This window comes from Scyliorhinus canicula, chromosome 4 (genome assembly GCF_902713615.1).
Source record: "Scyliorhinus canicula chromosome 4, sScyCan1.1, whole genome shotgun sequence".
Classification (NCBI taxonomy): Eukaryota; Metazoa; Chordata; class Chondrichthyes; order Carcharhiniformes; family Scyliorhinidae; genus Scyliorhinus; species Scyliorhinus canicula.
In genome coordinates, this window is record NC_052149.1 from 3,422,216 (window position 1) to 3,446,766 (window position 24,551).

Here is a 24,551-nt window from a genome sequence, read left to right on the forward strand (position 1 = left end):
GCCCCGCCCTCCAGCCCTGGCCCCGCCCTCCAGCCCTGGCCCCGCCCTCCAGCCCTGGCCCCGCCCTCCAGCCCTGGCCCCGCTAAGCACCGCCCACCCACTTGCTCCGCCCTTCAGCCCCGCCCACCCACTGGCCCCGCCCGCCCGCTAGCCCCGCCCATCGCTCCGCCTCCTGACCCGGTCTCGCCATCCAGCCCCGCCCATCGCCCCGCCCCTTGGTCAGGTGCCCCGCCCCCTCGTGCCGCCGCCGTTGACGGCCGGCAGCCGGTGGGCCCTCCCGCTCCCCCTCCCTCCCGGGATGGATGAGTTCGGCCGGCGGAAGGAGCAGCGGCTGCGGCCCGGCGCTGACAGGAGCCGCGCGGGCGGAGTGGACCCGGCTATCCGCGGCCTGGTGGACCGGCTGAACCGCTCAGAGCGGTACTGCAGCACCAGCTCGTGCAGCGGCCGCGCCATCCTGCTGGCGGTGAGGGGCCCGGGGGGGGGCTGGGGGAAGGTCTGCTGGGAGAGTGAATGGTGCTGAGGGAGGGGGAAGGGGGAGGATTAGGGGGGTTGGGGGGAGATTAAGGGGGGTGGGGGTATGAGGGGGGTGGGGGGAGATTAGGGGGTATGAGGGGGGTGGGGGGAGATTAGGGGGTATGAGGGGGGTGGGGGGAGATTAGGGGGTATGAGGGAGGGGGGGAGGGGGTGGGGGGGGAGATTGGGGGGTATGAGGGGGGTGGGGGGGAGATTGGGGGGTATGAGGGGGGTGGGGGGGGAGATTGGGGGGTATGAGGGGGGTGGGGGGGGAGATTGGGGGGTATGAGGGGGGTGGGGGGGGAGATTGGGGGGTATGAGGGGTGGGGGGGAGATTGGGGGGTATGAGGGGGGTGGGGGGGAGATTGGGGGGTATGAGGGGGGTGGGGGGAGATTGGGGGGTATGAGGGGGTGGGGGGAGATTGGGGGGTATGAGGGGGGTGGGGGGAGATTGGGGGGTATGAGGGGGGTGGGGGGAGATTGGGGGGTATGAGGGGGGTGGGGGGTATGAGGGGGGTGGGGGGAGATTGGAGGGTATGAGGGGGGTGGGGGGAGATTGGAGGGTATGAGGGGGGTGGGGGGAGATTGGGGGGTATGAGGGGGGTGGGGGGAGATTGGGGGGTATGAGGGGGGTGGGGGGAGATTAAGGGGTGTGAGGGAGGGGTTGGGGGTGAGGAGAAGGGAATGGGGGAGGTGCGGGGGAGATTGGGGGGTATGAGGGGGGTGGGGGGAGATTAAGGGGTATGAGGGAGGGGTTGGGGGTGAGGGGAGAAGGGAATGGGGGAGGAGGGGGGGTGGGGGGGAGATTGGGGGGTATGAGGGGGGTGGGGGGAGATTAAGGGGTATGAGGGAGGGGTTGGGGGTGAGGGGGGAAGGGAATGGGGGAGGAGGGGAGGTGGGGGGGAGATTGGGGGGTATGAGGGGGGTGGGGGGAGATTAAGGGGTATGAGGGAGGGGTTGGGGGTGAGGGGAGAAGGGAATGGGGGAGGAGGGGGGGTGGGGGGGAGATTGGGGGGTATGAGGGGGGTGGGGGGAGATTAAGGGGTATGAGGGAGGGGTTGGGGGTGAGGGGGGAAGGGAATGGGGGAGGAGGGGGGGTGGGGGGGAGATTGGGGGGTATGAGGGGGGTGGGGGGAGATTAAGGGGTATGAGGGAGGGGTTGGGGGTGAGGGGAGAAGGGAATGGGGGAGGAGGGGGGGGGGGTGGGGGGAGATTGGGGGGTATGAGGGGGGTGGGGGGAGATTAAGGGGTATGAGGGAGGGGTTGGGGGTGAGGGGGGAAGGGAATGGGGAGGAGGGGGGTATGAGGGAAGGGTTGGGGGAAGGGGATGGGGAGGATTTGGGGGGTATGAGTGGGGTGGGGGGAGATTAAGGGGTATGAGGGAGGGGTTGGGGGTGAGGGGGGAAGGGAATGGGGGAGGAGGGGGGTATGAGGGAATGGTTGGGGGTGAGGGGGGAAGGGGATGGGGAGGATTTGGGGGGATGGGGGGTATGAGGGAAGGGTTGGGGTGAGGGGGAAGGGAATGGGGGAGGAGGGGGTATGAGGGAAGGGTTGGGGGTGAGGGGGGAAGGGGATGGGGAGGATTTGGGGGGATGGGGGGTATGAGGGAAGGGTTGGGGTGAGGGGAAGGGAATGGGGGAGGAGGGGGTATGAGGGAAGGGTTGGGGGTGAGGGGGGAAGGGAATGGGGGAGGAGGGGGTATGAGGGAAGGGTTGGGGTGAGGGGGGAAGGGAATGGGGGAGGATTAGGGGGGATGGGGGTATGAGGGAAGGGTTGGGGGGAAGGGAATGGGGGAGGATTAGGGGAGATGGGGGGTATGAGGGGGGTTGGGGTGAGGGGGGAAGGGAATGGGGGAGGATTGGGGGGAAGATGGGGAGGATCAGGAGGGGGATGGGGGATGATTAGGCGAGTGGGGGGATGGGTGGGGGAGGAGGGGGATGAGTGGGGGAGGAGGGGAATGGGGAGGATGAGTGGGGGAGGAGGGGGACGAGTGGGGGAGGAGGGGGTTGGGTGGACGAGTGGGGGATGGGGGGAGGAGGGGTTGGGTGGACGAGTGGGGGATGGGGGGAGGAGGGGGTTGGGTGGGGGATGGGGGATGGGGGGAGGAGGGGGTTGGGTGGACGAGTGGGGGATGGGGGGCGAGTGGGGAGGAGGGGGTTGTGGGAAAGGGGGGATGGGGGCGAGTGGGAATGGGGGGGGTGAGTGGGAAAGGGGGGAGAAGGGGGATGGGCGAGTGGGAAAGGAGGGGGATGGTGGGAAGGGAGAGGGGGTAGGAGGGGGATGGGGGGTTGAGTGGGAAAGGGGGGATGTGGGGGGAGGGGGGGCAGGGGGATAGGGAGGAGATGGGCAGGGGGATAGGGCGGGGAGGGAGATGGGCAGGGAGGGGGAGGGAGATGGGCAGGGGGATAGGGCGGGGAGGAGATGGGGGGGCAGGGGGATAGGGAGGAGATGGGGCAGGGGGTGGGGAATAGAGGGTCGAGCAGGGAGTGAGGGTGGGGTGGGGGATTGCAGGGGGGAGGAGGATAGGGGTGGTGCGGTGGGGGGGAGGGATAGGGGGTGTTGTGTCTGCCTCTGCCTCATCTGTACGATTCAATCATATTATGCTTGCTGCTACCTAGCGGCGCCTTCCTGGTGAGGTTATTAATTCTATCGTGTTGCACATTACCGGGTCTAATATAGCTTGCTGTCTGGCTGGCTCCTGAATTTCTTATTCCAACAAACTATACCAAAAACATTATTTGAACTGCACATCTGTACACAACTCCCGCAAGTGTCGACACAATTTCTCATCTCAACCCAGGGATGCCTTTGCATCCTGGTTTCCTGAACTTGGATATCCCTCTCTAATGAGTTAATTACACCATTAATTAACAAAGACACTCATCCAACATTTCGAATTGTCGATGGTTCCTCAATATCTGAATCCCAATCTGTCTCTGTGATGGCTATCATATCATACTTATTTAGAATCATAGTATTTACAGTGCAGAAGGAGACCATTTGGCCCATCGAGCCTGCATCGGACCTTAGAAAGAGCACCCTACTTAAACCCACGCCTCCACCCAATCCCAGTAATCCACCTAACCTTTTGGACACAAAGGGACAATTCAGCAAGGCCAGTCCACCTAACCTGCAAATCTTTGGACTGTGGGAGGAAACCTGAGCACCCAGAGGAAACCCACGCACACACGGGGAGAGGGCAGCATGGTAGCATTGTGGATAGCACAATTGCTTCACAGCTCCAGAGTCCCAGGTTCGATTCCGGCTTGGGTCACTGTCTGTGCGGAGTCTGCACGTTCTCCCCATGTCTGTGTGGGTTTCCTCCGGGTGCTCCGGTTTCCTCCCACAGTCCAAAGATGTGCAGGTTAGGTAGATTGGCCATGATAAATTGCCCTTAGTGTCCAAAATTGCCCTTAGTGTTGGATGGGGTTACTGGGTTATGGGGATAGGGTAGAGGTGTTGACCTTGGGTAGGGTGCTCTTTCCAAGAGCTGGTGCAGACTCGATGGGCTGAATGGCCTCCTTCTGCATTGTAAATTCTATGATAATCTAAGTGCAAATTCCACACAGACAGTCAGCCAAGCCCAGAATTGGAGCTGTGAGGCAGCAGTGCTAAGCAATGTGCTGCCCAATTTTTATTTGCACTATCGACTCATCTGTTTTTTGAATGCTACATGTGTTTATACAGGGTGTACGATCACTTCAGGCAATTACTGTTTGACAGTGAATGGGCTGACAGGTTAGATTAATGTAGTTATTGTTTTTTGATGGCCTCCATTCTGTAAATCATAGTTGTAATGTACCTTTGACTTGTTTAGGGCTCTGATCAGACTGAAGGGCATAAACAAAACCGCTCCTGGCTATTTGTGACTCATCAGAAATGTCAGAAAGAAGATGTGGTAAGACATCAATATTCTGTTCCCCTTAACTCTAATTTATTCTTGAGGATTCTTTTCAACAGACTGTCCTTATACAGTTAATTCACCATGTATATAATTCATCATATCCTTGTGGTTCTTTTATCCAGAACAAAGCAGCTCGCTTGATTGCTCCTCCTTCCACATGCATTCAATCCCTCCACCACTGACTAACAGTGGCAGTCAACCATGTGTATCATCTACAAGATGCACTGCAGAACTCGGCGTATTTCTGGTTGGTGATCAGTGGCTAGTGTGCCTCAGGGATCAGTGTTGGGTCTGCAATTGTTTACAATTTACATAGATGATCTGGAGTTGGGGACCAAGTGTAATGTGTCAAAGTTCACAGATGACACGAAGATGAGTGGTAGAGCAAAGTTTGCAGAGGACACAGTCTGCAGATAGATATATAGTTTAAGTGAGTGGACTAGGGTCTGACAGATGGAGTACAGTGGTGTTAAATGTGAGGTCATCCATTTTAGTAGGAATAACAGCAAAATTGACTATTATTTAAGTGGTAAAAAATTGCTGTGCAGAGGGACCTGGGTGTCCTTGTGCATGAATCACAAAAAGTTGATTTGCAGGTGCAGCAAGTAATTAAGAAGGCAAATGGAATTTTGTCCTTCCTTACTAGCAGGATGGAGTTTAAAAACAGGGAGGTTATGTTGCAGCTGTATAGGGTGCTGGTGAGGCCACACCTGGAATACTGTGTACTGTTTCGGTCTCCTTACTTGTGAAAGTCTGTTTGAAAGGATGTACTGGCACTGGAGGGAGTGCAGAGGAGATTCACTAGGTTGATCCCAGAATTGAGAGGATTGGTTTATGAGGAGAGACTGAGTAGATGGGACTATACTCATTTGAATTTTGAAAAAATGAGAAGGGATCTTATAGTAGCATATCAAATTATGAAGGGAATAGATAAGATAGAAGCAGGGAGGTTGTTTCCACTGGTGGGTGAAACTACAGAAATTGGGACAAAAACTAAAATCACATGGGATTCAGGGTGGGCTGGCTAGATGGATACAGAACTGGCTTGGTTATAGAAGACAGTAACGGTGGAGGGTGTTTTTATGAATGGAGATCTGTAGCTCGTGGTGTTCCGCAGTGATCAGTGCTGGGACCTCTGTTTGTAGTATATATAAATGATCTGGATGAAAATGTGGGTGGTCTGATTAATAAGTTTGCGGATGACACGAAGATTGGCAGAGTTGCTGATAGTGCCGAGGATTGTCAGAGGATACAACAGGATATAGATAGATTGGAGACTTGGGCACAGAAATGGCAGGTGGAGTTTAATCTGGACATATGCAAGGTGATTAAATTTGGAGGATCAAATCTAGGTATGAATTATACTGTAAATGGAAAATCCCTAAGGAACATATAGAGAGATCTGGGTGTGCAGGACCACAGTTCCCTAAAAGTGGCAACACAGGCAGCCAAGATGATTAAGAAGTCATATGTCATGCTTGCCTTCATCAGCCGGGGCATTGAGTACAGGATTGGGAAATTATGTTGCAACTGCATAAAATCTTGGTTAGGCCGCACTTGGACTATTGCAGTTCAGTTCTGGTCACCACATTATCAGAAGGATGTGGAAGCTTTGGAGAGAGAATGCACAGAAGGTTCACCAGGATGTTGCCTGGTCTCGAGGGTGTTGGCTATGAGGAGAGGTTGAATAAACTAGGATTGTTTTCACTGGAAAGATAGAGGCTGAGGGGAGACCTGATAGAGGTCTACAAAATTATGAGAGGCACAGACAGGGTGGATAGTCAGAGGCTTTTTCCAAGGGTGGAAGTGTCAATTACAAGGGGGCACAGGTTCAAGGTGAGAGGGGGAAAGTTTAACGGAGATATGCGGGGTAGGTTTTTCACGCAGAGAGTGGTGAGTGCCTGGAACGCGCAGCCAGAGGATGTGGTGGAAGCCGGCACATTAGCAACATTTAAGAGGCATTTGGATGGGTACATGAATAGGGAGGAAATAGAGGGATATAGAGTGGTTAGCACTGTTGCTTCACAAAGATCAGCCATGACCTGATTGAATTGCGGAGCGGGCTCTAGGAGCCAGATGGCCTACTCCTGCTCCTAGTTCTTATGTTCTTAACTTGCCAAGGTTCCTTGGGCAGCATCTTCCAAACCCACGACCACTATCACCTGGATGGACAGAGCATCAGATATTTTTTTTCAAACATTTTTTTCCAATTAAGGGGCAATTTAGTGTGGCTGAGCCTCCTACCCTTCCCATCTTTGGGTTGTGGGGGTGAGACCCACGCATACATGGGAAGAATGCAAGCTCGACACAGTGACCCAGGGCCGGGATCGAAACCAAGTCCTTGGCGCCGTGAGACAGCAGTGCTAACCACTGCGCCACCGTGCCGCCCCTCGCAGCAAATACTTGGGAACCCCACCACCTGGAGGTTCTCCTCCAAGTTGCTCACCACCCCAACTTGGAAATATACCAGTTGTTCCTTCGCTTGGGTCAAAATCCTGGAACAGCACTGTGTGTGTACCTATACCTTAGGGACTGCAGCAGTTCAAGAAGGCTGCTCACCACCACCTTCTGAAGCACAACTATGGATGGGCAATAAATGCTGGTCTAGCCAGCGACACCCACATCCAGTAAATGATTTTTTTTTTAAATTGCCAGTAATGGAGACGGAGGTCAAGGACGGGAAATGTCAGAGGTGGACCCTGTGAAGGTGAGAGGGGTGGAAATTGGAAGCAAAATAGATACATTTTCACAGGTTCAGACGAGAACATGAAATGGCCCAATACAGTCATCGATGTAACAGGAAAATAAATTTGGGGAGCACCGAGTAGGACTGGAAGAAGGAATGCTCCACATCACCCACAAAAAGATGGGGCAGAACTGGGACCCATATGGGTGCCCGTAGCCACGCTTTATGTTAGCAGCAAGTGAGAAAAATTAATGGAGACATTATTGAATGAGAGATATTCCGATCCCAGTTAGTGAGATTGTAATATCTTAAAATGGCTTCAAACGTTTGATTTACCTCTGAAGTCTGCTTTCCCACTTTAGCTCTGTTTACTGCAGCTGTGTCTTTCACTCAGAACACTTTGTCTGCTTGTCCCTTCAATTCCCTTGAACAAGACCTTGGTATTTTTTCTCTTAGCTTCAATCTTAAGACATTCTTTATGTCCCAATTCCCTGGTTATCTGGACTGTATCTGGTTCTTTGGGGCTTCTGCCTCATTGCAGCTGCTTTGTCCTGTCCAGTCTTTTTTTTGGCAGAGCTGAGAGATGCTATCCCCTTGGGGGACCTATCTTCAACTGTAAACAAATTCAGCTAAAAACAAAAACTTAAAAGCCTTCCTACTTAAAAACGGCTTCTAGTTACTAAGTAAAGCACACATGCTTCAGCTTTTTATTTACTCTTCGGCCAAATCCCCCTCTAAGCTCAAGAGAAGCACAGTTGGAATTGAAACTAACCCCCCCCCCCCCCCCCCCCCCCCCCCCCCCCCCCAACAAACACTTGCCCAGCATGGATCTAACTACAGGTTTTACCCTTCCTTGCACAAAAACATTAAATTAAACCCACTTAAAACTATACATAATTTCTAATTTTTACCAATAGAAATTTAAATCCCTTAAAACTACCTTTGATTTCCTAACGGAGAACAAGTTCAGCTAGGCGGAGGAGACTAGTGGTGAACAGGGATTGTTTGGGCCTCTACTCAAGGAAGAGGTGGAGAGCCCTCAGACCCTCCTTTTGGGGGATGGAGGTATGGGGGATTGGATTTGGATTTGTTTATTGTCACGTGTACCGAGGTACAGTGAAAAGTATTTTTCTACGAGCAGCTCAACAGATCATTAAGTACATGGGAAGAAAAGGGAATTTAAAAAAATACATAATAGGGCAACACAAGGTATACAATGTAATTACATAAGCACCGGCATCGGGTGAAGCATACAGGGTGTAGTGTTAATGAGGTCAGTCCATTAGAGTGTCATTTGGGAGTCTGGTAACAGCAGGGAAGAAGCTGTTTTTGAGTCTGTTTGTGCGTGTTCTCAGACTTCTGTATCTCCTGCCCGATGGAAGAAGTTGGAAGAGTGAGTAAGTGGGAGGGGTCTTTGATTATGCTGCCCGCTTTCCCCAAGCAGCGGGATGTGTAGATGGAGTCAATGGATAGGAGGCAGGTTTGTGTGATGGACTGGGCTGTGTTCACGACTCTGAAGTTCCTTGCGGTTCTGGGTCGAGCAGTTGCCATACCAGGCTGTGATGCAGCCCGATAGGCTGCCTTCTATGGTGCATCTGTAAAAGTTGGTAAGGGTTAATGTGGACATGCCGAATTTCCTTAGTTTCCTGAGGAAGTACAGGTTCATAGCAAAGAGAAGACAGGGCCAAGAAACTGGAAATTGTTGATGTGAAGTAGGCCATCAGAGGAATCTCAAATGTAGGTGGGAAGGGACTGGACAAGGGGAGGGAGAATGGAGTTCTGTGGGGCAGGAACAGGCTGATACGATGGGTCTACCTGTTTGTAAATTTTGGGATGGAGGTAGAAGCAGGTTGTGCAAGATTGGGAGACTGAGGTTGGTCGCTGTGGAAGGAAGCTCTCCATAGACAATGGGGTCAGTGACAGTCCTGGAAACAATGGCTTAATATTCGATGGGATCGCAGTCCGCAGCAGGTAGGAGGAAGTGTCTGGGAGTTGGCGCTCAGCCTCTGCAAGGTAATGGTCAGTAAGCCAGACAGCGATAGCACTGCCCTTGTCGACAGGCTTGATAAAGTCAGAGTGGGACTTGAGAGAACCCAGAGTGCAACAAGTTCAGAAGGAGACCGGTTGGAGTAGGTGAGCGGAGCAGGGAAATTGAGACAGCCGAGGTCACTCTGACAGTTGTCAATGAAAAGATCAAGAGCAGGAGGCCAGAGGGAGGGATTCAGGTAGAGGGAGAAGACTTGTGGGAGGTAAAAGGATCCATTGAACAAGGGGAAGGATTCCTGCCCAAAGTGAGCATGGAGACACAGACATTTTCCTCCTACAAGTATTTATTCAATTATATTTTGGATGTTATTGAACGTGCCTCTGCCATCCTTTTGAGCAGTCCATCCCAGATCATAACTTGCTGCATAAAAATGTTTTTTCCTCATTTTGCCTCTGGTTCCTTTGCTGATCTCTTTCAATCTGTATACTTCCAGTTATTAATCCTTCCAGAATTAGAAACAGTTTTCCCTTATTTACTCTGGACATCTCTATCAATTTCCTCTTAACCTTCTCTGCTCTAAGGAGAACAATCCCAGTTTCTCTATTCACATCACTCAAATTCCTCATCCCTGGGTCCTTTGTATATCATTTCAAAGCTTGGCGACAGAGATAGAATTGTAACAATACCCAGGAGCAAGTTTAGATTTCTTGTTGGTGTGAACTAGTGTGTCATTTTTTGTTTCTCCAGCTTCTTTTTCTCCATTCCTCTGTAGCTTGCAGGACTGCAGAAAGCAGAAGATAACGCTGTATTTAAATTTGAACCATTTGTTCTCCACGTTCAGTGCAGGAGGATGGAGGACGCGCAACTCCTGGTAAGAGGCAGTCAGCCATTAACTTCAGATGTTGAGCGTTTGCCTTGGTTGCTCTCGTGAGATGTGTGCCCAAGCAGCAGGTGGAGCTAGTGTTGACACCTCCCTCCTCCCTCAGTCTGTGCTTCTACATAAAGACAATTTGGAAAGTTTAACTTTATCTGAAGGGACTGAAATATAATGGGGAGAAAGTGAAGCTTCAGTTCATGGAGCTTGGTCAGATTCCAGCTAAACACTGTATTCAGTTCTCGGTACCACACCTCAGGAAAGATGTATTGACCTTCTGAGGGGATGCAGAGCAGAGTCACCAGAATGATAGAGGCTTTAACAATAAATTAGAAGGCGGCATTGCGTAAATTTGGGTTGTATTTGCTTGTTTAGAAGATTTAGATTTATTGTCGTGTGCACTGAGGTACAGTGAAACATATTCTTCTGCGTACAGTCCAGGCAGATCGTCCATTACATGAACAAACATAGGACATAAATAAGGAAATGTTAAAATGACTTGGGAAATACACGTGTGTAAATGTGTTCGAGGAGAAACCAGAGAATACAGGAGGGAGAAAGGAAAAGATGGTCACATTGATAGTGTGGGAGAAGGCTTGTGAAGACATAAACACCAGCACTGGCCAGTTGGGCAGAATGGACTGTTCTGTACTGTTTGCATATCAAAATGTTAGAAGGAAACTTGCCTTAATCAAGTTTTATATGCAATTCCAAGATCCAGTCTGTGAAACATACACTGATTTGCTCTTCTATTGTTCTGGTTTACAGCACTCTGTCGCCATAAACTCTGGCTTCAGGAACTCTGGGATCACAGTTGGCAAGAAAGGCAAAATAATGATGGTAAAATGGTTTTACTTTATTACTTCACGAAAGATTACTTGTACATTTAATTTTATACCACGTTCTCTACAGTTGAAGACTTGCAAGTTAATCACAAGGTTGCTATTAAAATTCCATTCCGAGCGTGATCTAAACGAGTCTCCCCTTGATGGCTTCCATCTGTCAGTAATCACAGGCCGTGACCCTGTGATTCAGTGATGTATCCAGCAGCATGCTCTACACACCGTGCACCTTTCACTGCCTTCCCATTGAATTCTGAGCCACTGCAGCTCCCTTCCTTGGGCCAAGCTTGCCCTGGTTGGGGGGTCTCAGTAATTATCCCGTCTCGCTGTAACAAATCCTGAAAACTCTCTTGCGTTGAGTTGTTCCACAAAATGATGCTGCAGCTAAAGAGGCTATTTTGCTTTTGCCTTTCTTCAAGAACTGTACAGTTAGTCCCGCTCCCCAGCTGTTTCCCGATAGCCATGTAAATGATTCTCTTTTTAAAAAAAGTATATATCCAATCCCCTTTTGAGTTATTAAATTGACTTCTCTTTCCCTTTCAGACACCACATTCCAAATTATAATTTGCTGCATGTTTTTTAAAAATTCAGCCCGTCACCCCAGTTCCTTTTGCAAATCACCTTAAATCTGTGTCCTCTGGTTGTCACCCACCTACCATTGGAAATCGTTTCTCCCCTATTCACTCATCATTTTAAACCTCTCTAAAGAGAGCTTTTCCAAATTTTCTACTCTCCAATCTTCATTCCTATTAAAATCACTGTTAATCTTAATTTGCCTTTACTGTCGCTGCAAACACCTCTAGCAGTTACTGTTTTTCAAAATTCTGGAATCTAAAGTAACCGTTGGAACTAAATTTCCTGAGAATTTTATTGAGCTGTCGAGCTCTCTTTCCACTGTGTTGCTTCATGATGCAATGTACCGTTCTGCTCTTTGTAATACATTATTGTATTTATATTGTGCATTAATTATCTTCACGTACCCCAAATCTAATTAATTACTTTGAAGTTTCCGACTGTTGTAGGAAAGTATAGATAACTGCATATTATTACAGAGTAACTCCCAATATTGCAGTGTACCCTGTGCTATTATGAGTTGTGACACTAGACTACCTCATTCTCCACCATGACATTACAGGCAGGAGTTTCTACGCTTATCTTTGATGCTAATTCTTACCACACCCTAATGAGATTTGACTTCCGAAACTCGGCAGGAATCCGGCCACCATTGAAGCTTCCAAGCTGATCATCATCACTAGTTGCACGGTACAGAGTGAGTGTTCACTTCTTGACTGTGCCACTAGATGGCAGGATGGTCAACAAATTCTGTAAGCTCGCCTTCTGTCTGTGCACTTGTTAGTCTTTGATTGAGAAACTGCCCGCAGAGTGCACAGCCTGGGCTGTTTCCTTGTTTCTGCCTGAAAATGGAACAATTAGAGAGAGGGAAATACAGGAGGGGTGGAGGAAGTAATGCTAAAAGTAGCTTTACTGCTTTGCAGTATATTAATGTACAATTTTTAAAAATTCATCCTGCGGTTTTGGACAACTGAGTGTCTTAGGTTATTTCAGAGGGCAGTTATCAATAAAGTGATGAAAGTGCTATCGAGCATCACTACTGCTCACGGTCACACGGTTTGTGTTCTGCCAGGGTCGCTCAGCTCCCAACCTCATTACAGCTGCACTCCAGAGGAGAGAGTGACTGCCTTTGACATCAAGGCAGCATGTGACCGAGTTTGGTATCAAGGATCCCCAGCTAAACTGAAGTCAGTGGGAATCAAGGAAACCTCTCCACTGGCTGGAGTCATACCCGGCACAAAGGAAGATGGCTGTGGCTGTTGGAAGATCAGTCATCTCAGCTCCAGGACATCACTGCAGGAGTTCCTCAGGGTAGTGTCCTCAGCCCAACCATCTTCAGCTGCTTCATCAATGACCATCCTTCCATCATAAGGTCAGAAAGTGGGGATGTTTGCAGATGACTGCACAATGTTCAGCACCATTTACAACTCCTCAGATAATGAAGCAGTCGTTTCCAAATGCAGCATGACCTGGACAATATCCAGACTTGGGCTGACACACAAGTGGCAAGTTACATTCATGCCACACGAGTGTCAGGCAATGGCATCTCCAAGAAAGGATCTAACCATCGCCCCTTGACACTCAATGGCATTACCATCGCTAAATCCCCCACAATCAAAATTTGGGTGTAACCATTGACCAGAAACTGAACTGGACTAGCCATATAAATATTGTGGCTACAAGAGCCGGTCAGAGGCTAGGAATCCTGCGGCACCACCTGACTCCCCAAAGCCTGTCCACCATCTACAAAGTACAAGGCAGGATGAATATCTCCACTTGCCTGAAAGAGTGCATCTCCAACAACATTGGATTGACACCCCATGGTCAAACATTCATTCCCACCACCACCAACACACAGTGGCAGCCGTGTTTACCATCTACAAGATGCACTGCAGGAACTCACCAAAGCTCCTTCACACCTTCCAAACTTACAACCATACATGGGACCATACAGCCAATGCGTGGGAACATCGCACCTTGGTTCCCTTCTGAGCCACTCACCATCCTGACTTTGAAATATATCGGCCGTTCCTTCATTGTCGCTGTGTCAAAATCCTGGAACTCTCTCCCTAACAGCACAGTGGGTGCACCTACATCACATGGACTGCAACGGTTCAAGAAGGCAACTCACCACCACCTTCTGAAGGGAAATCGGGGGGTGGGCAATAAATGTTGGCCTGGCCAGTGACTCTCGCATCCCTTGAATGAGTTTTTTTTTAAAGGAGTCCAGCACATTGCTATAGGTTTGGAATCACATATGTAAAGTGGGCAGCACGGTAGCATGGTGGTTAGCATAAATGCTTCACAGCTCCAGGGTCCCAGGTTCGATTCCCGGCTGGGTCACTGTCTGTGCGGAGTCTGCACGTCCTCCCCGTGTGTGCGTGGGTTTCCTCCGGGTGCTCCGGTTTCCTCCCACAGTCCAAAAGATGTGCGGGTTAGGTGGATTGGCCATGCTAAATTGCCCGTAGTGTCCCAAAAAGAGTAAGGTTGGGGGGGGGGGGGGGGGGGTTGTTAGGTTACGGGTATAGGGTGGATACGTGGGTTTGAGTAGGGTGATCATTGCTCGGCACAACATCGAGGGCCGAAGGGCCTGTTCTGTGCTGTACTGTTCTATGTTCTATGTAAAGACATTCAGACTTCCTCCTTTTATCGAACATTAGGAGCTAGATGGGTTTAAAACCGAGAAGAAACCAACGCCAATAATAGGACCATACTTGCAAAATTCCTGTCTCATCCTCCCTCAGGTGATCAAAACCGGTACAAGTTCTTGCAGTGGGATCTATGCAGGCTGATCCAGATCCCGCTATACGGCGATGCAGAGTCAGCAGCCACCACACCAGCCAGAAACACACATCAGAAGCTTCTTTTCTCTCTAGAAAATTAAGATCCACCCAACATGTAGTCTGTTCCCACTCCTCCTCCATCAATTTTAACTGGAATCATTTCCCAATAGGTCAATCTGTAAAAGACAAATCTGCAAAAGGCAAGAAGGTAAATGGAATGTTAGCATTTATTGCAAAAGGACTGGAGTATAAAAGTAGAGCAGTGCTGTTGCAATTGTACAGGATGTTGTTGAGACCACATCTGGAGGATTGTGTACAGTTTTGGTCTCCTTATTTGAGGAAGGATGTGGTGGCATTGGAGACAGTTCAGAGGAGGCACATTAGATTGATTCCAGGGATGAAAGGGTTGATGGATGAGGAGAGATTAAACAGTTTGGGCTTATACTCGCTGGAGTTTAGAAGGATGAGGGGGATCTGATCGAGGTATATAAGATACTAAATAGGATTTATAAAGGTAAGGTAGACCAAATGTTCCCTCTTGTGGGACAATCTAGAACGAGAGGTCAGAGATAATGGTCTATAATGGTTTATAGACACTCTCCGGTGTATACACTGCTCTAGAGTAAATAGATTGAAGTTGTTGAGGCTCCGTAATTAGAGTCCTTTATGCCAAGAAGTGTTCTTTTAGCTCTTATCTGGGCCTTTTCCATAGCCACTATAACACCAAACATGGCCAGATTATTCCTGGTGTGGTCTGACCAACCTGTACAGTGGCAGAATGGTGTCCTTTGATTTATAGTAAATAGTTTTTTTCATGCAACCCAATACTTCACTTTAACTACATTATCTCCATCTATGCTTCATAACATTTTTTCTCTCTTCCTCTCAGCATTGTTGCTGTGAATGATATGTATTCTATTGACCCTATCAATATGCATAGTGCTTCATTTATCTAAATGCTGACGATAAATAAAGATGAAGGAAACTAAGGAAGCGTAGACCACCCTAAAATATTTATTGAAATGTCTCTTGAATGAGACTGGCTAGCACCAGGAAGGTGCAAGGTGGATCGAAAGGCTGATCATGTCCCATTAGTTTCTCTGTGGTGAGATGCAAATCAATGTGTACCAAACTGAAGCTTGATGTTATCTTTGAAGAGAAGGCGTTGGAGACATGGGCATTCTTGACTGCTAGGAAGTGCCTGCTATTATATTAATGAGTTTTGAACTTGTTCCAAAAGCCATTCCGAAACAGTCCGGTGTTTATATGTTTCCCTGGTGCTCAGCCGAAGATGTGATTCATAAATCCATTGTCAATGGGCAGGATTTCTCTCGAGGATTTCTAATTTTGAAACTAGTTTTGCTCTCCCTCCCACTATTCCCCAGGTCACTTTAAGTGGATTCTATCAATGCCTTTTTGAAAGTAGGAAGCATAATCTGGAATTGAAAAGTTGGTGCCAGTAAAAAGTGACCATGAAGCAGTTGGAAGGTGTAAAAGCCCAACTGAAGCACTGTGGTCCCCTGCTCTGGGTCTACTTCGGACTCCATCCAAACAGACACATTCACCATTCCTCAGGAGCTTTGACGATTCGGTGAAAACGATTTGGTGAAACATGACAAACTTGCAATTGTGGGTAGAACGGTAGCAGTGGGTAGCACTGTAGCATAGTGGTAGCACTATGGCTTCACAGCGCCAGAGTCCCAGGTTTGATTCCCGGCATGGGTCACTGTGCGTATTCTGCACGTTCTCCCCGTGTCTCCGTGGGTTTCCTCTGGGTGCTCCGGTTTCCTCCCACAAGTCCCAAAAAGACGTGCTATTAGGTAATTTGTACATTCTGAATTCTCCCTCTCTGTACCCGAACAGGCGCCAGAATGTAGCGACTAGGGGCTTTTCACAGTAACGTCATTGCAGTGTTAATGTATGTCTACTTGTGACAATAAAGATAATTAAAAAAGGTTAGAACATAGAACATCACAGCACAGTACAGGCCCTTCGGCCCTCGATGTTGCGCCGACCTGTGAAACCCTTCTAAAGCCCATCTATACTATTCCCTTATCGTCAATATGCCTATCCAATGACCATTTGAATGCGTTTAGTGTTGGCGAGTCCACTACTGTTGTAGGCAGGGCATTCCACGCCCTTACTACTCTCTGAGTAAAGAACCTACCTCTGACATCTGTCCTATATCTATCTCCCTTCAATTTAAAGCTATGTCCCCTCGTGCTGGACTTCACCATCCGAGGAAAAAGGCTCTCACTGTCCACCCTATCTAACCCTCTGATCATCTTGTATGCCTCAATTAAGTCACCTCTTAACCTTTTTCTCTCTAACGAAAACAGCCTCAAGTCCCTCAGCCTTTCCTCATAAGATCTTCCCTCCATACCAGGCAACATCCTGGTAAATCACCTCTGCACCCTTTCCAATGTTAGCATCCACTCAGCTCATTGAGTCTACTCTACCATTCAATAAGATTGTGGCTGATCTCATTTTAACCCCAACTTCACATTTCTGCCTTTCCCATGACAACCTTTCACCACCTTGTTTATCAAGAATCTATCTAGCTATGCCTTAACAGTATTCAAAGACTCTGCCTCAACCACCTTTTAAGAAAGGGAGTTCCAAATCAGTGGGAAAAAATCCTCATCCGTTTTAAACAATGACCTCAAGTTCTAGATTCTCCCACAAGAGGAAACATTCTCTCCGCATCGACCCTGTCAATACCCTTCTGGATCTCCAAGTCACCTCTTACTCTTCTGAACTCCAGCAGATACAAGCCCAACCTGTCCAACCTTTCCCTTGAAGGCAACCCACCTATTAGTCGAGTAAACCTTCTCAACTGGTTCCAACATATTTGCCTCTTTCCTTAAATAAGAATATCATTTTTGTGCACAATACTCCAGATATAGTCTCACCAATGCCCTGTACAATTGGAAACATAAACTCCCTACTTTTGTATGAACATTCTATTAGCTTTCCTAATTACTTGCTGCACCTGTATATTAACCTTTTATGATTCATACACTAGGGCACCCAGATCCTTCTGCGCCTCATCCAGTCTTGCACCAACATGGTAAATGTTTAACCTTTCTCTTAAAAAATGTGCTCACAAGTGTCCCCATTATATCAAAAATTGCTTGCAGTGGTTCAAAAAGAAGCCCCACCTTGGGAATGGGCAACAAATGTGAAGCTCATATCCCCAGAATGGATGACATTAAAAGCTACACATGATATCTCAAATATAAACTCACTAGTTCCATATGAAAAACTAGAAATTCTTGTTTTGATTTTAGAATCCAGTGTCACTCAGATGCCTCCAGTAGTTTGATACAGATTTCTATCCAATGGAAAGAGATCCTGGGCTTTCTCTGTCACTTTAGCATTATATACAATTTACAAAAACGGGCAATTCTGCCAAACTGCTCTACAGTGGGCTTTAAGTGGTGGTGATAAATGGTGGAATGCTTCACTATCGCTTTTACAATTGCATGTTCGTTATTTTTCACCGGATTGTCAAAACTCCTGAGGTATGGTGAAGGACAGGGAATAGGAGAGATCTGTGTAAGAAGGTAGAATGTGAACAGTTTTGTGTACCTGTATTTTCTATCCCAGGGAAACATCGTTGTGTGTCCAGATTCAGACAAGGACCCTCCCTTGACAGAGATTTGCTGCATTTACACCCCTCCCATTGACATTAAGAAAATGCTTTAACATTTGTTTCTTCTGGTCACCAGGCTGTTCGCAGTACCCATTGTCTGGAGGTTCCTTTATGTCATCAAGGGAGAGTATTGGTGAGTGACGAGTACATCGATTACCTTGTGCAAGTGGCAAATCAGAAAATGGAAGAAAATCAAAAGAGGATTGAAAGGTACAACCCACAGTTCCAGGGCAGTGAAATCTCTGAGCAATATGAGAGACATTGAGGATGGGTTTTACTTGTGCCAGCCCTGGCTGTATAGGGAGCGTTCTCACCTTGGAGTCAAAAGGTCATAGGTTGAAGTCACATTCGCACTGTTTGGGGGGGGGGGTGGAGGCACCGTGCTGTCGGGGTGGGGGAGCTGTACCGCACTGTGGGGGGGATAGAGGGCTGGGGTGGCCTGTCTCTAAATTTATTACAATGGGAGTGGAATATAATCTTTATTGGTGTCACAAGTAGGCTGGCATTAACACTGCTATGAAGTTACTGTGAAAATCCCCTAGTCACCACATTCCGGCACCTGTTCGGGTACACGGAGGGAGAATTCAGAATGTCCTAACAAGCACGTATTTCAGGACTTGGGAGAAAAACAGAGCACCCGGAGGAAACCTGTGCAGACTCCGCACAGACAGTGACTCAAGCCGGGAATCAAACCCAGGTCCCTGGCACTGTGGAGCAACAGTGCTAACCATTGTGCTACCGTGACACCCTATAAAAATACAGATGTGTTGCTACTGTTGTACAGGGCATTGGTGAGACCACATCTAGAATACCGAGTACAGTTTTGGGCTACTTATTTAAGAAAGAATATAAATGTGTTAAATTACTTTAGAGAAGGTTCAGTCAACTGATACCTGGCATGGGGGTGTAATCTAGAGGAACAGGCCCGTATCCAGTGGAATTTAGCACAATGAGAGGTGATGGATGGATGCTGAGGATATCTCCCCTTGTGGGAGAGACTAGAACCGGGGGACAATTTTAAAATAATAAATTTCATTTAAAATGGAGACCAGAAATATTTTCTGTTGAGAGTCACGTGTTTTTGGAACTCGCTCACCCGGAGAGCTGAGGAGGCAGGGTCATTTAATATTTTTAAGGCCAAGGTAGATTGATTGACTAAAATCAAAGGTTATTGGGGTTGAGGGGAATGTGGAGTTCAGACCACAGTCAGATCAGCCAGGATTTTATTGAATGGCAGCAAAGGTTCGAGGATTCAATTGGCCGATCCCTGCCCATAATTCCCATGTTCATGTGACTTAGGATGGACGGTAAATGATATCCTGACACTGTATGAAAGAAGATCTTTTCACAGTGTTGTGCACAATATTTATCCTGCAATCAAGGTTATCAAAACATGGATTATCTGCTCCCTATCACGTTATTGTTTGTGGGCACTTTTCTTTGCGCAAATGATCTGCTAATTAGTTAGTGATTTACACGCCAAACACTCTTTGTATGTAAAGCACTTTGCAGTTTGAAAAGGTGCGATCCAGATCTGAGATTTCAACCACCCAGAGGACAAGAGCAGCAGATAGCTGGGAACACCAGCACCTACAGGTTCCCCTCAAGACACTCACCATCCTGACTTGGAAATATATTGCTGCCGTTCCTTCACTGTCGCTGGGTCAAAATCCTGGAACTCTCTCCTGAACAGCACTGTGGGTGTGCCCACACCTCTGGGACTGCAGCGGCTCAAGAAGACCACCTTCTCTACCTTTCCAACAAAGCTCACAACCCACAATAGAATTTAAAAATGCAAGTGTCTCATTCCACGGTGCACCACTTTTTTTTAAGCTTGGACCCTTATTTCAACATGTCCCCTTGGAGTCAGCTAGATAACGTATCTTAATGCTTGAGAGAATGTGGTGGAACAGCAGGGCTCCGATTGAGATAAAGTGTAGCACCATTTAAACAGAAAACATCTGTAGCACTGCAGGCTTTTCTTAAACCTGCCCCAGCTCTCATTATTTGGGGAAAATTTAAATGATTGAATAGGAGTATTTCTGATTGGTTTCCAAAGCCGCTTTCACCATGACAATTGACTGCGAAATGTAGATGTTATTGCCATTGGCATTTTGTTTTACAATGTTTGCCCATCTTGGAGCTGGGGAAGTTTCAGGACAGAGGAATGGAAGAAGCTTATGATTGAGGAGCAGCTGCCTGGTTTTATCCTCCTGCCAGACACCACTCACCCAGATAGAGCAAAACCACAGATCACCAATCATCTGATTGACTGGCAAAACAGGCTCCTTTGAGAAGGTGGGGCTGATTTGCCTCCTCCTATTCATCTAACCAGCATTTAAGTATTATGAAAATCTTGTGATTATAGTTTACAAGAAAGAGCTGCATTTATATAGGTCCTTTGAAGTGTTTTTGAAATGTAGTCACTCTTGTAGGGAATGTGGCCGGCAATTTACGCAGTGCAAGAAACATTTCTGTTTTATTTCAGATTTCCTGTAGCCACAGTATTGGCTTTTATTTGAGACTAATATAGAACATTAGTGAGACTACATCTGGAGTATTGTGTACAGTATTGGTCTCCTTATTTAGGGAAAGATGTAAATGTGTTAGCAGAAGTTCACTAATAGCTGGAATGGGTGGGTTGTTCAATGAGGAAATGTTGAACAGGTTCAGCTTGTATCCGTTGGAGTTGCGAACAGTAAGAGACAACTTGATTGAAACATATAAGATCCTGATGGGTATTGACAGGGTGGATGTGGAGAGGATGTTTCCTCTTGTGGAAGAATATAGAGCAAGGGGGTTACTATTTAAAAACAGTAAGAAGTCTTACAACACCAGGTTAAAGTCCAACAGGTTTGATTCAAACACGAGCTTTTGGAGCGCGGCTCCTTCCTCAGGCTCCACATCATGACTATTTAAAAAGATTAAGACAGATTTTAGACATTTGAGACCGGGGTGAGAAATGAGGCTCGTGTCTCTGGAACTCTCTTCCTCAAAAGGCAGTTAAGCAGAATCTTCAATATCTTTAAGGCAGAACTAGAGAGCTAGACAGATTCATGGGGGCAGATGTAGGTCAGTGGGCTGGACAGCTAGTTCTTGATGCAGAGCGAGGCTGGAGTGGGATCTGAACATACAACATGGTGGGAGTGCTACCCCCGAGCTACAACTGGCGCACCGAGTTTTTATTAACTTTAGTTTAAAAGCACTATAGATTGTGGTTTGTGATATAAGGTTCCCCACGGTAGGCTATTGCAGAAAATAAGGAAGTATGGAATTGAAGGTGATTTAGCGGTTTGGATCAGTAATTGGCTAGCTGAAAGAAGACAGAGGGTGGTGGTTGATGGCAAATGTTCATCCTGGAGTTCAGTTACTAGTGGTGTACCGCAAGGATCTGTTTTGGGGCCACTGCTGTTTGTAATTTTTATAAATGACCTGGAAGAGGGTGTAGAAGGATGGGTTAGTAAATTTGCAGATGACACGAAGGTCGGTGGAGTTGTGGATAGTGCTGAAGGATGTTATAGGATACAGAGGGACATAGATAAGCTGCAGAGCTGGGCTGAGAGGTGGCAGATGGAGTTTAATGCAGAAAAGTGTGAGGTGGTTCACTTTGGAAGGAGTAACAGGAATGCAGAGTACTGGGCTAATGGCAAGATTCTTGGTAGTGTAGATGAACAGAGAGATCTCGGCATCCAGGTACATAAATCCCTGAAAGTTGCCACCCAGGTTAATAGGGCTGTTAAGAAGGCATATGGTGTGCTAGCCTTTATCAGCAGGGAGATTGAGTTTCGGAGCCACGAGGTCATGCTGCAGCTGTACAAAACTCTGGTGCGGCCGCACCTGGAGTACTGCGTGCAGTTCTGGTCACCACATTATAGGAAGGATGTGGAAGCTTTGGAAAGGGTTCAGAGGAGATTTACTAGGATGTTGCCTGGTATGGAGGGACGGTCTTACGAGGAAAGGCTCAGGGAATTTAGGTTGTTTTCGTTAGAGAGGAGAAGGCTGAGAGGTGACTTAATAGAGACATACAAGATAGTCAGAGGGTTAGATGGGGTGGACAGTGAGAGTCTTTTTCCTCGGATGGTGATGACCAACACGAGGGGACATAGCTTTAAATTGAGGGGTGATAGATATAGGAGAGATATCAGAGGCAGTTTCTTTACTCAGAGAGTAGTAGGGGTGTGGAACGCCCTGCCTGCAACAGTAGTAGACTCGCCAACTTTAAGGGCATTTAAGTGGTCACTGGATAGACGTATGGATGAAAATGGAATAGTGTAGGTCAGATAGGCTTCAGATGGTTTCACAGGTCGGCGCAACATCGAGGGCCGAAGGGCCCGTACTGCGCTGTAGTGTTCTATGTTCTATGTTCTAATCAAACTGAGAGGGGATTTTGTTTAATGACTGGTAGATGGCCTGTCCCTAGCGACGGTCACACTGCTTCTCCAGAAATTCACTAAGAGCATCCTGGAATCGCAGAATCTTACAGCACAGGAGGCTAGTCCGTCTGTTCTGCTCATGCCAGCTCTTTGAGCTATCCAATTAGTTCCATCCCCAGGTCTTCCTCCATAGCCCTGTAATATTTTCCTCCTCCACGTATTTATCCATTCCCTTTGTTGGTTATTACTGAATCTGCTTCCACCGCCCTTTGGGCAGCACACCCACTGCTTTTAAAAAATACCCCATCTCTCCTCTTATGACTGTCTTATAAAGAGAGATTGAGCCGGAGTTTGGAAGGATGAGAGGAGAGCTAATTGAGGAATATAAGATGCTAAAGAGGATTGACAGGGTAGATGTCGAGCAGATGTTTCCCCTTGTTGGACATTCTAGAACAAGAGGCCATGGCTTTAGGCGAAGAGGTATCCGATTGAAAACAGAAATGATGAGTAATTACTTCACTCAAAGTGTGGTGAATCTGAGGAATTCTCTAACCCAGAGTGCAGTGTGCGGCAGGACACTAAACACATTTAAGGAGGAGGTAGATCAGTTTTTAGCAGGATGAAGGGTTATGGGAAGTGAGCAGGAAAGTGGAGATGAGATGGGCCATGATCATGTTGAATGGCGGAGCGAGCCCGTGGGGCTGAATTGCCGACTCCTCCTTGTTCTTATTCTCTTGACAATTCACAGAAGAATTTAAATCTGGGTCCTCTGGCTACCCCTCCCCCTTGCCACTGAAAACAGTTTATCTTTCATTTAGTCTCACAAAACCTGTTACTGACCATTTTAATTTTTGTGTGGTTTTTAGGTTTTACACTGGCCTTCAATCTGCCCTAACTACCCCTGTGCCCCCTGAACAACTTGATGAAAACGTGAGCACAGCTGCCTCTGGTTACACTCGCCGAAGAAGACAAAGAGCTGCGAAGAAGGAACGGGGAAACGGCGAGCTGGCAGCCCATAGCGATGGCGAGAGTGACCTCTCCTTTCTGATGGGCACCACGTGACCACAACTTTCTAATCCCCAGAATGAATGTAAAGAAATCCTTGCTCGCACGGTTGGAGGGCCTGGAGGGGCTCAACCAATAGTTCCAAAAATAATCTTTCCATCAGCAATTGGAATAATTTAATCAGCGGTCCAATGCTTCCAGTTCTGTGCGTCTATTGGACTATTTTTATGAAGTAAATTTTATCCCTGCTCATTTTTTAAAAAAGTGAACAGAACCTTTAAATGACATGAGCTGGGTGAGACACTGACTCTTCAGCTAACATTGGATGAAAATTTCTCAAAATCTTCAATGTAAGAAGACTGGGTTGAAAAGTAATCAAACAAGTCCAAGCCCAGCAATGGGTGATGAAAATTGATAAGAGTAAGCAATATATATATATATATATATATATATATATAGTCCTCAAAAAGGCAAAAGAGTGAGGTACATCAAAATAAATGTTATTCCACGGACAAAGATCGTATTTGTACAGTGCCCTTCATCACGGACATCCCAAAATGCTTCATCGCCGATTAAATCGAGTCAGTCCGAAATTTATCTTCATTTTGTTGGACAGGCAGGTGTGGCTTCGCTTGCCTGCTACAGTGCAAGAGTGGAGCTAAGGCCCAGAGGATTGTAAAACCCATGCCTCTGGTTTGAATTATAAAGCACATGTTTGTTTACAACACTAATGCCGTTTTTGTGAGTTTCTCCTTTGTGAAGCTTTGTGAGATTTGATGGTTCACTAAGACCCAATAAGACAGACGACGTCTTCCTATTCCAATTATGGGGATAATTGGGCATTTAGTGTCGGAAATAGCAATCCACGGATACAGATCTGCTCCATAATTCCAAAAATAAATGCTAAGGATACTGTTTGTATATTGCACGTGGTGATTTAGCTCTGTCGTGATCCATAAACTTAATGTTGGCTTCTGTAACAGTCACACTGCACACTCGTACTCCATACTGGCACAGTACTGGACGAGCAGCCACCAGTTACATATTGGAAAGACTGAAGCCATTGTTTTCAGCTCCTGCTCCTAGTTCCCGAGCCACCGACCACATTTCTCTCTCTAACAAGTTTCTGGCAACATCACTAAGACCACCTACTTCTGTGACATGGACCTTGTTTCAGTTAATCTGCTACAGAGACCCTGATTATTGGCTTTGTTACTTTTTTATTAGTTTCAACACACTACTGCCTGGTCTGTGACATTCCACCCTGAGTAAACCTGAAGTCTTTTAAAACTCTGTTGCCCATTCCAGGTTGCAGCACTCCCTCAGTACTGACCCTCTGACAGTGCGGCACTCCCA

The 24,551-nt window shown here is 47.4% G+C and overlaps 1 protein-coding gene across 1 annotated transcript; it reads left to right on the top strand.

Annotated features, from left to right (window-relative positions):
• Positions 1–231: 231 nt before the first annotated feature.
• Positions 232–23,926, top strand: tyw3 (tRNA-yW synthesizing protein 3 homolog (S. cerevisiae)). The gene is made up of 6 exons (XM_038793599.1): positions 232–463; positions 4,331–4,411; positions 9,863–9,961; positions 10,733–10,804; positions 17,894–18,027; positions 23,057–23,926. The coding sequence occupies exons 1-6, from the start codon at positions 299–301 to the stop codon at positions 23,250–23,252; spliced, it is 747 nt and encodes a 248-aa protein (XP_038649527.1). The 5' UTR covers positions 232–298; the 3' UTR covers positions 23,253–23,926.
• The last annotated feature ends 625 nt before the right edge of the window (positions 23,927–24,551 follow it).

Coding starts and splice junctions, on each gene's coding strand:
- tyw3 (XM_038793599.1), top strand. CDS start 299: ATGGATGAGTTCGGCCGGCGGAAGGAGCAGCGGCTGCGGCCCGGCGCT. Junction 4,412..9,862: donor AATGTCAGAAAGAAGATGTG/GTAAGACATCAA, acceptor ATTCCTCTGTAG/CTTGCAGGACTGCAGAAAGC. Junction 18,028..23,056: donor AATCAAAAGAGGATTGAAAG/GTACAACCCACA, acceptor TGTGGTTTTTAG/GTTTTACACTGGCCTTCAAT.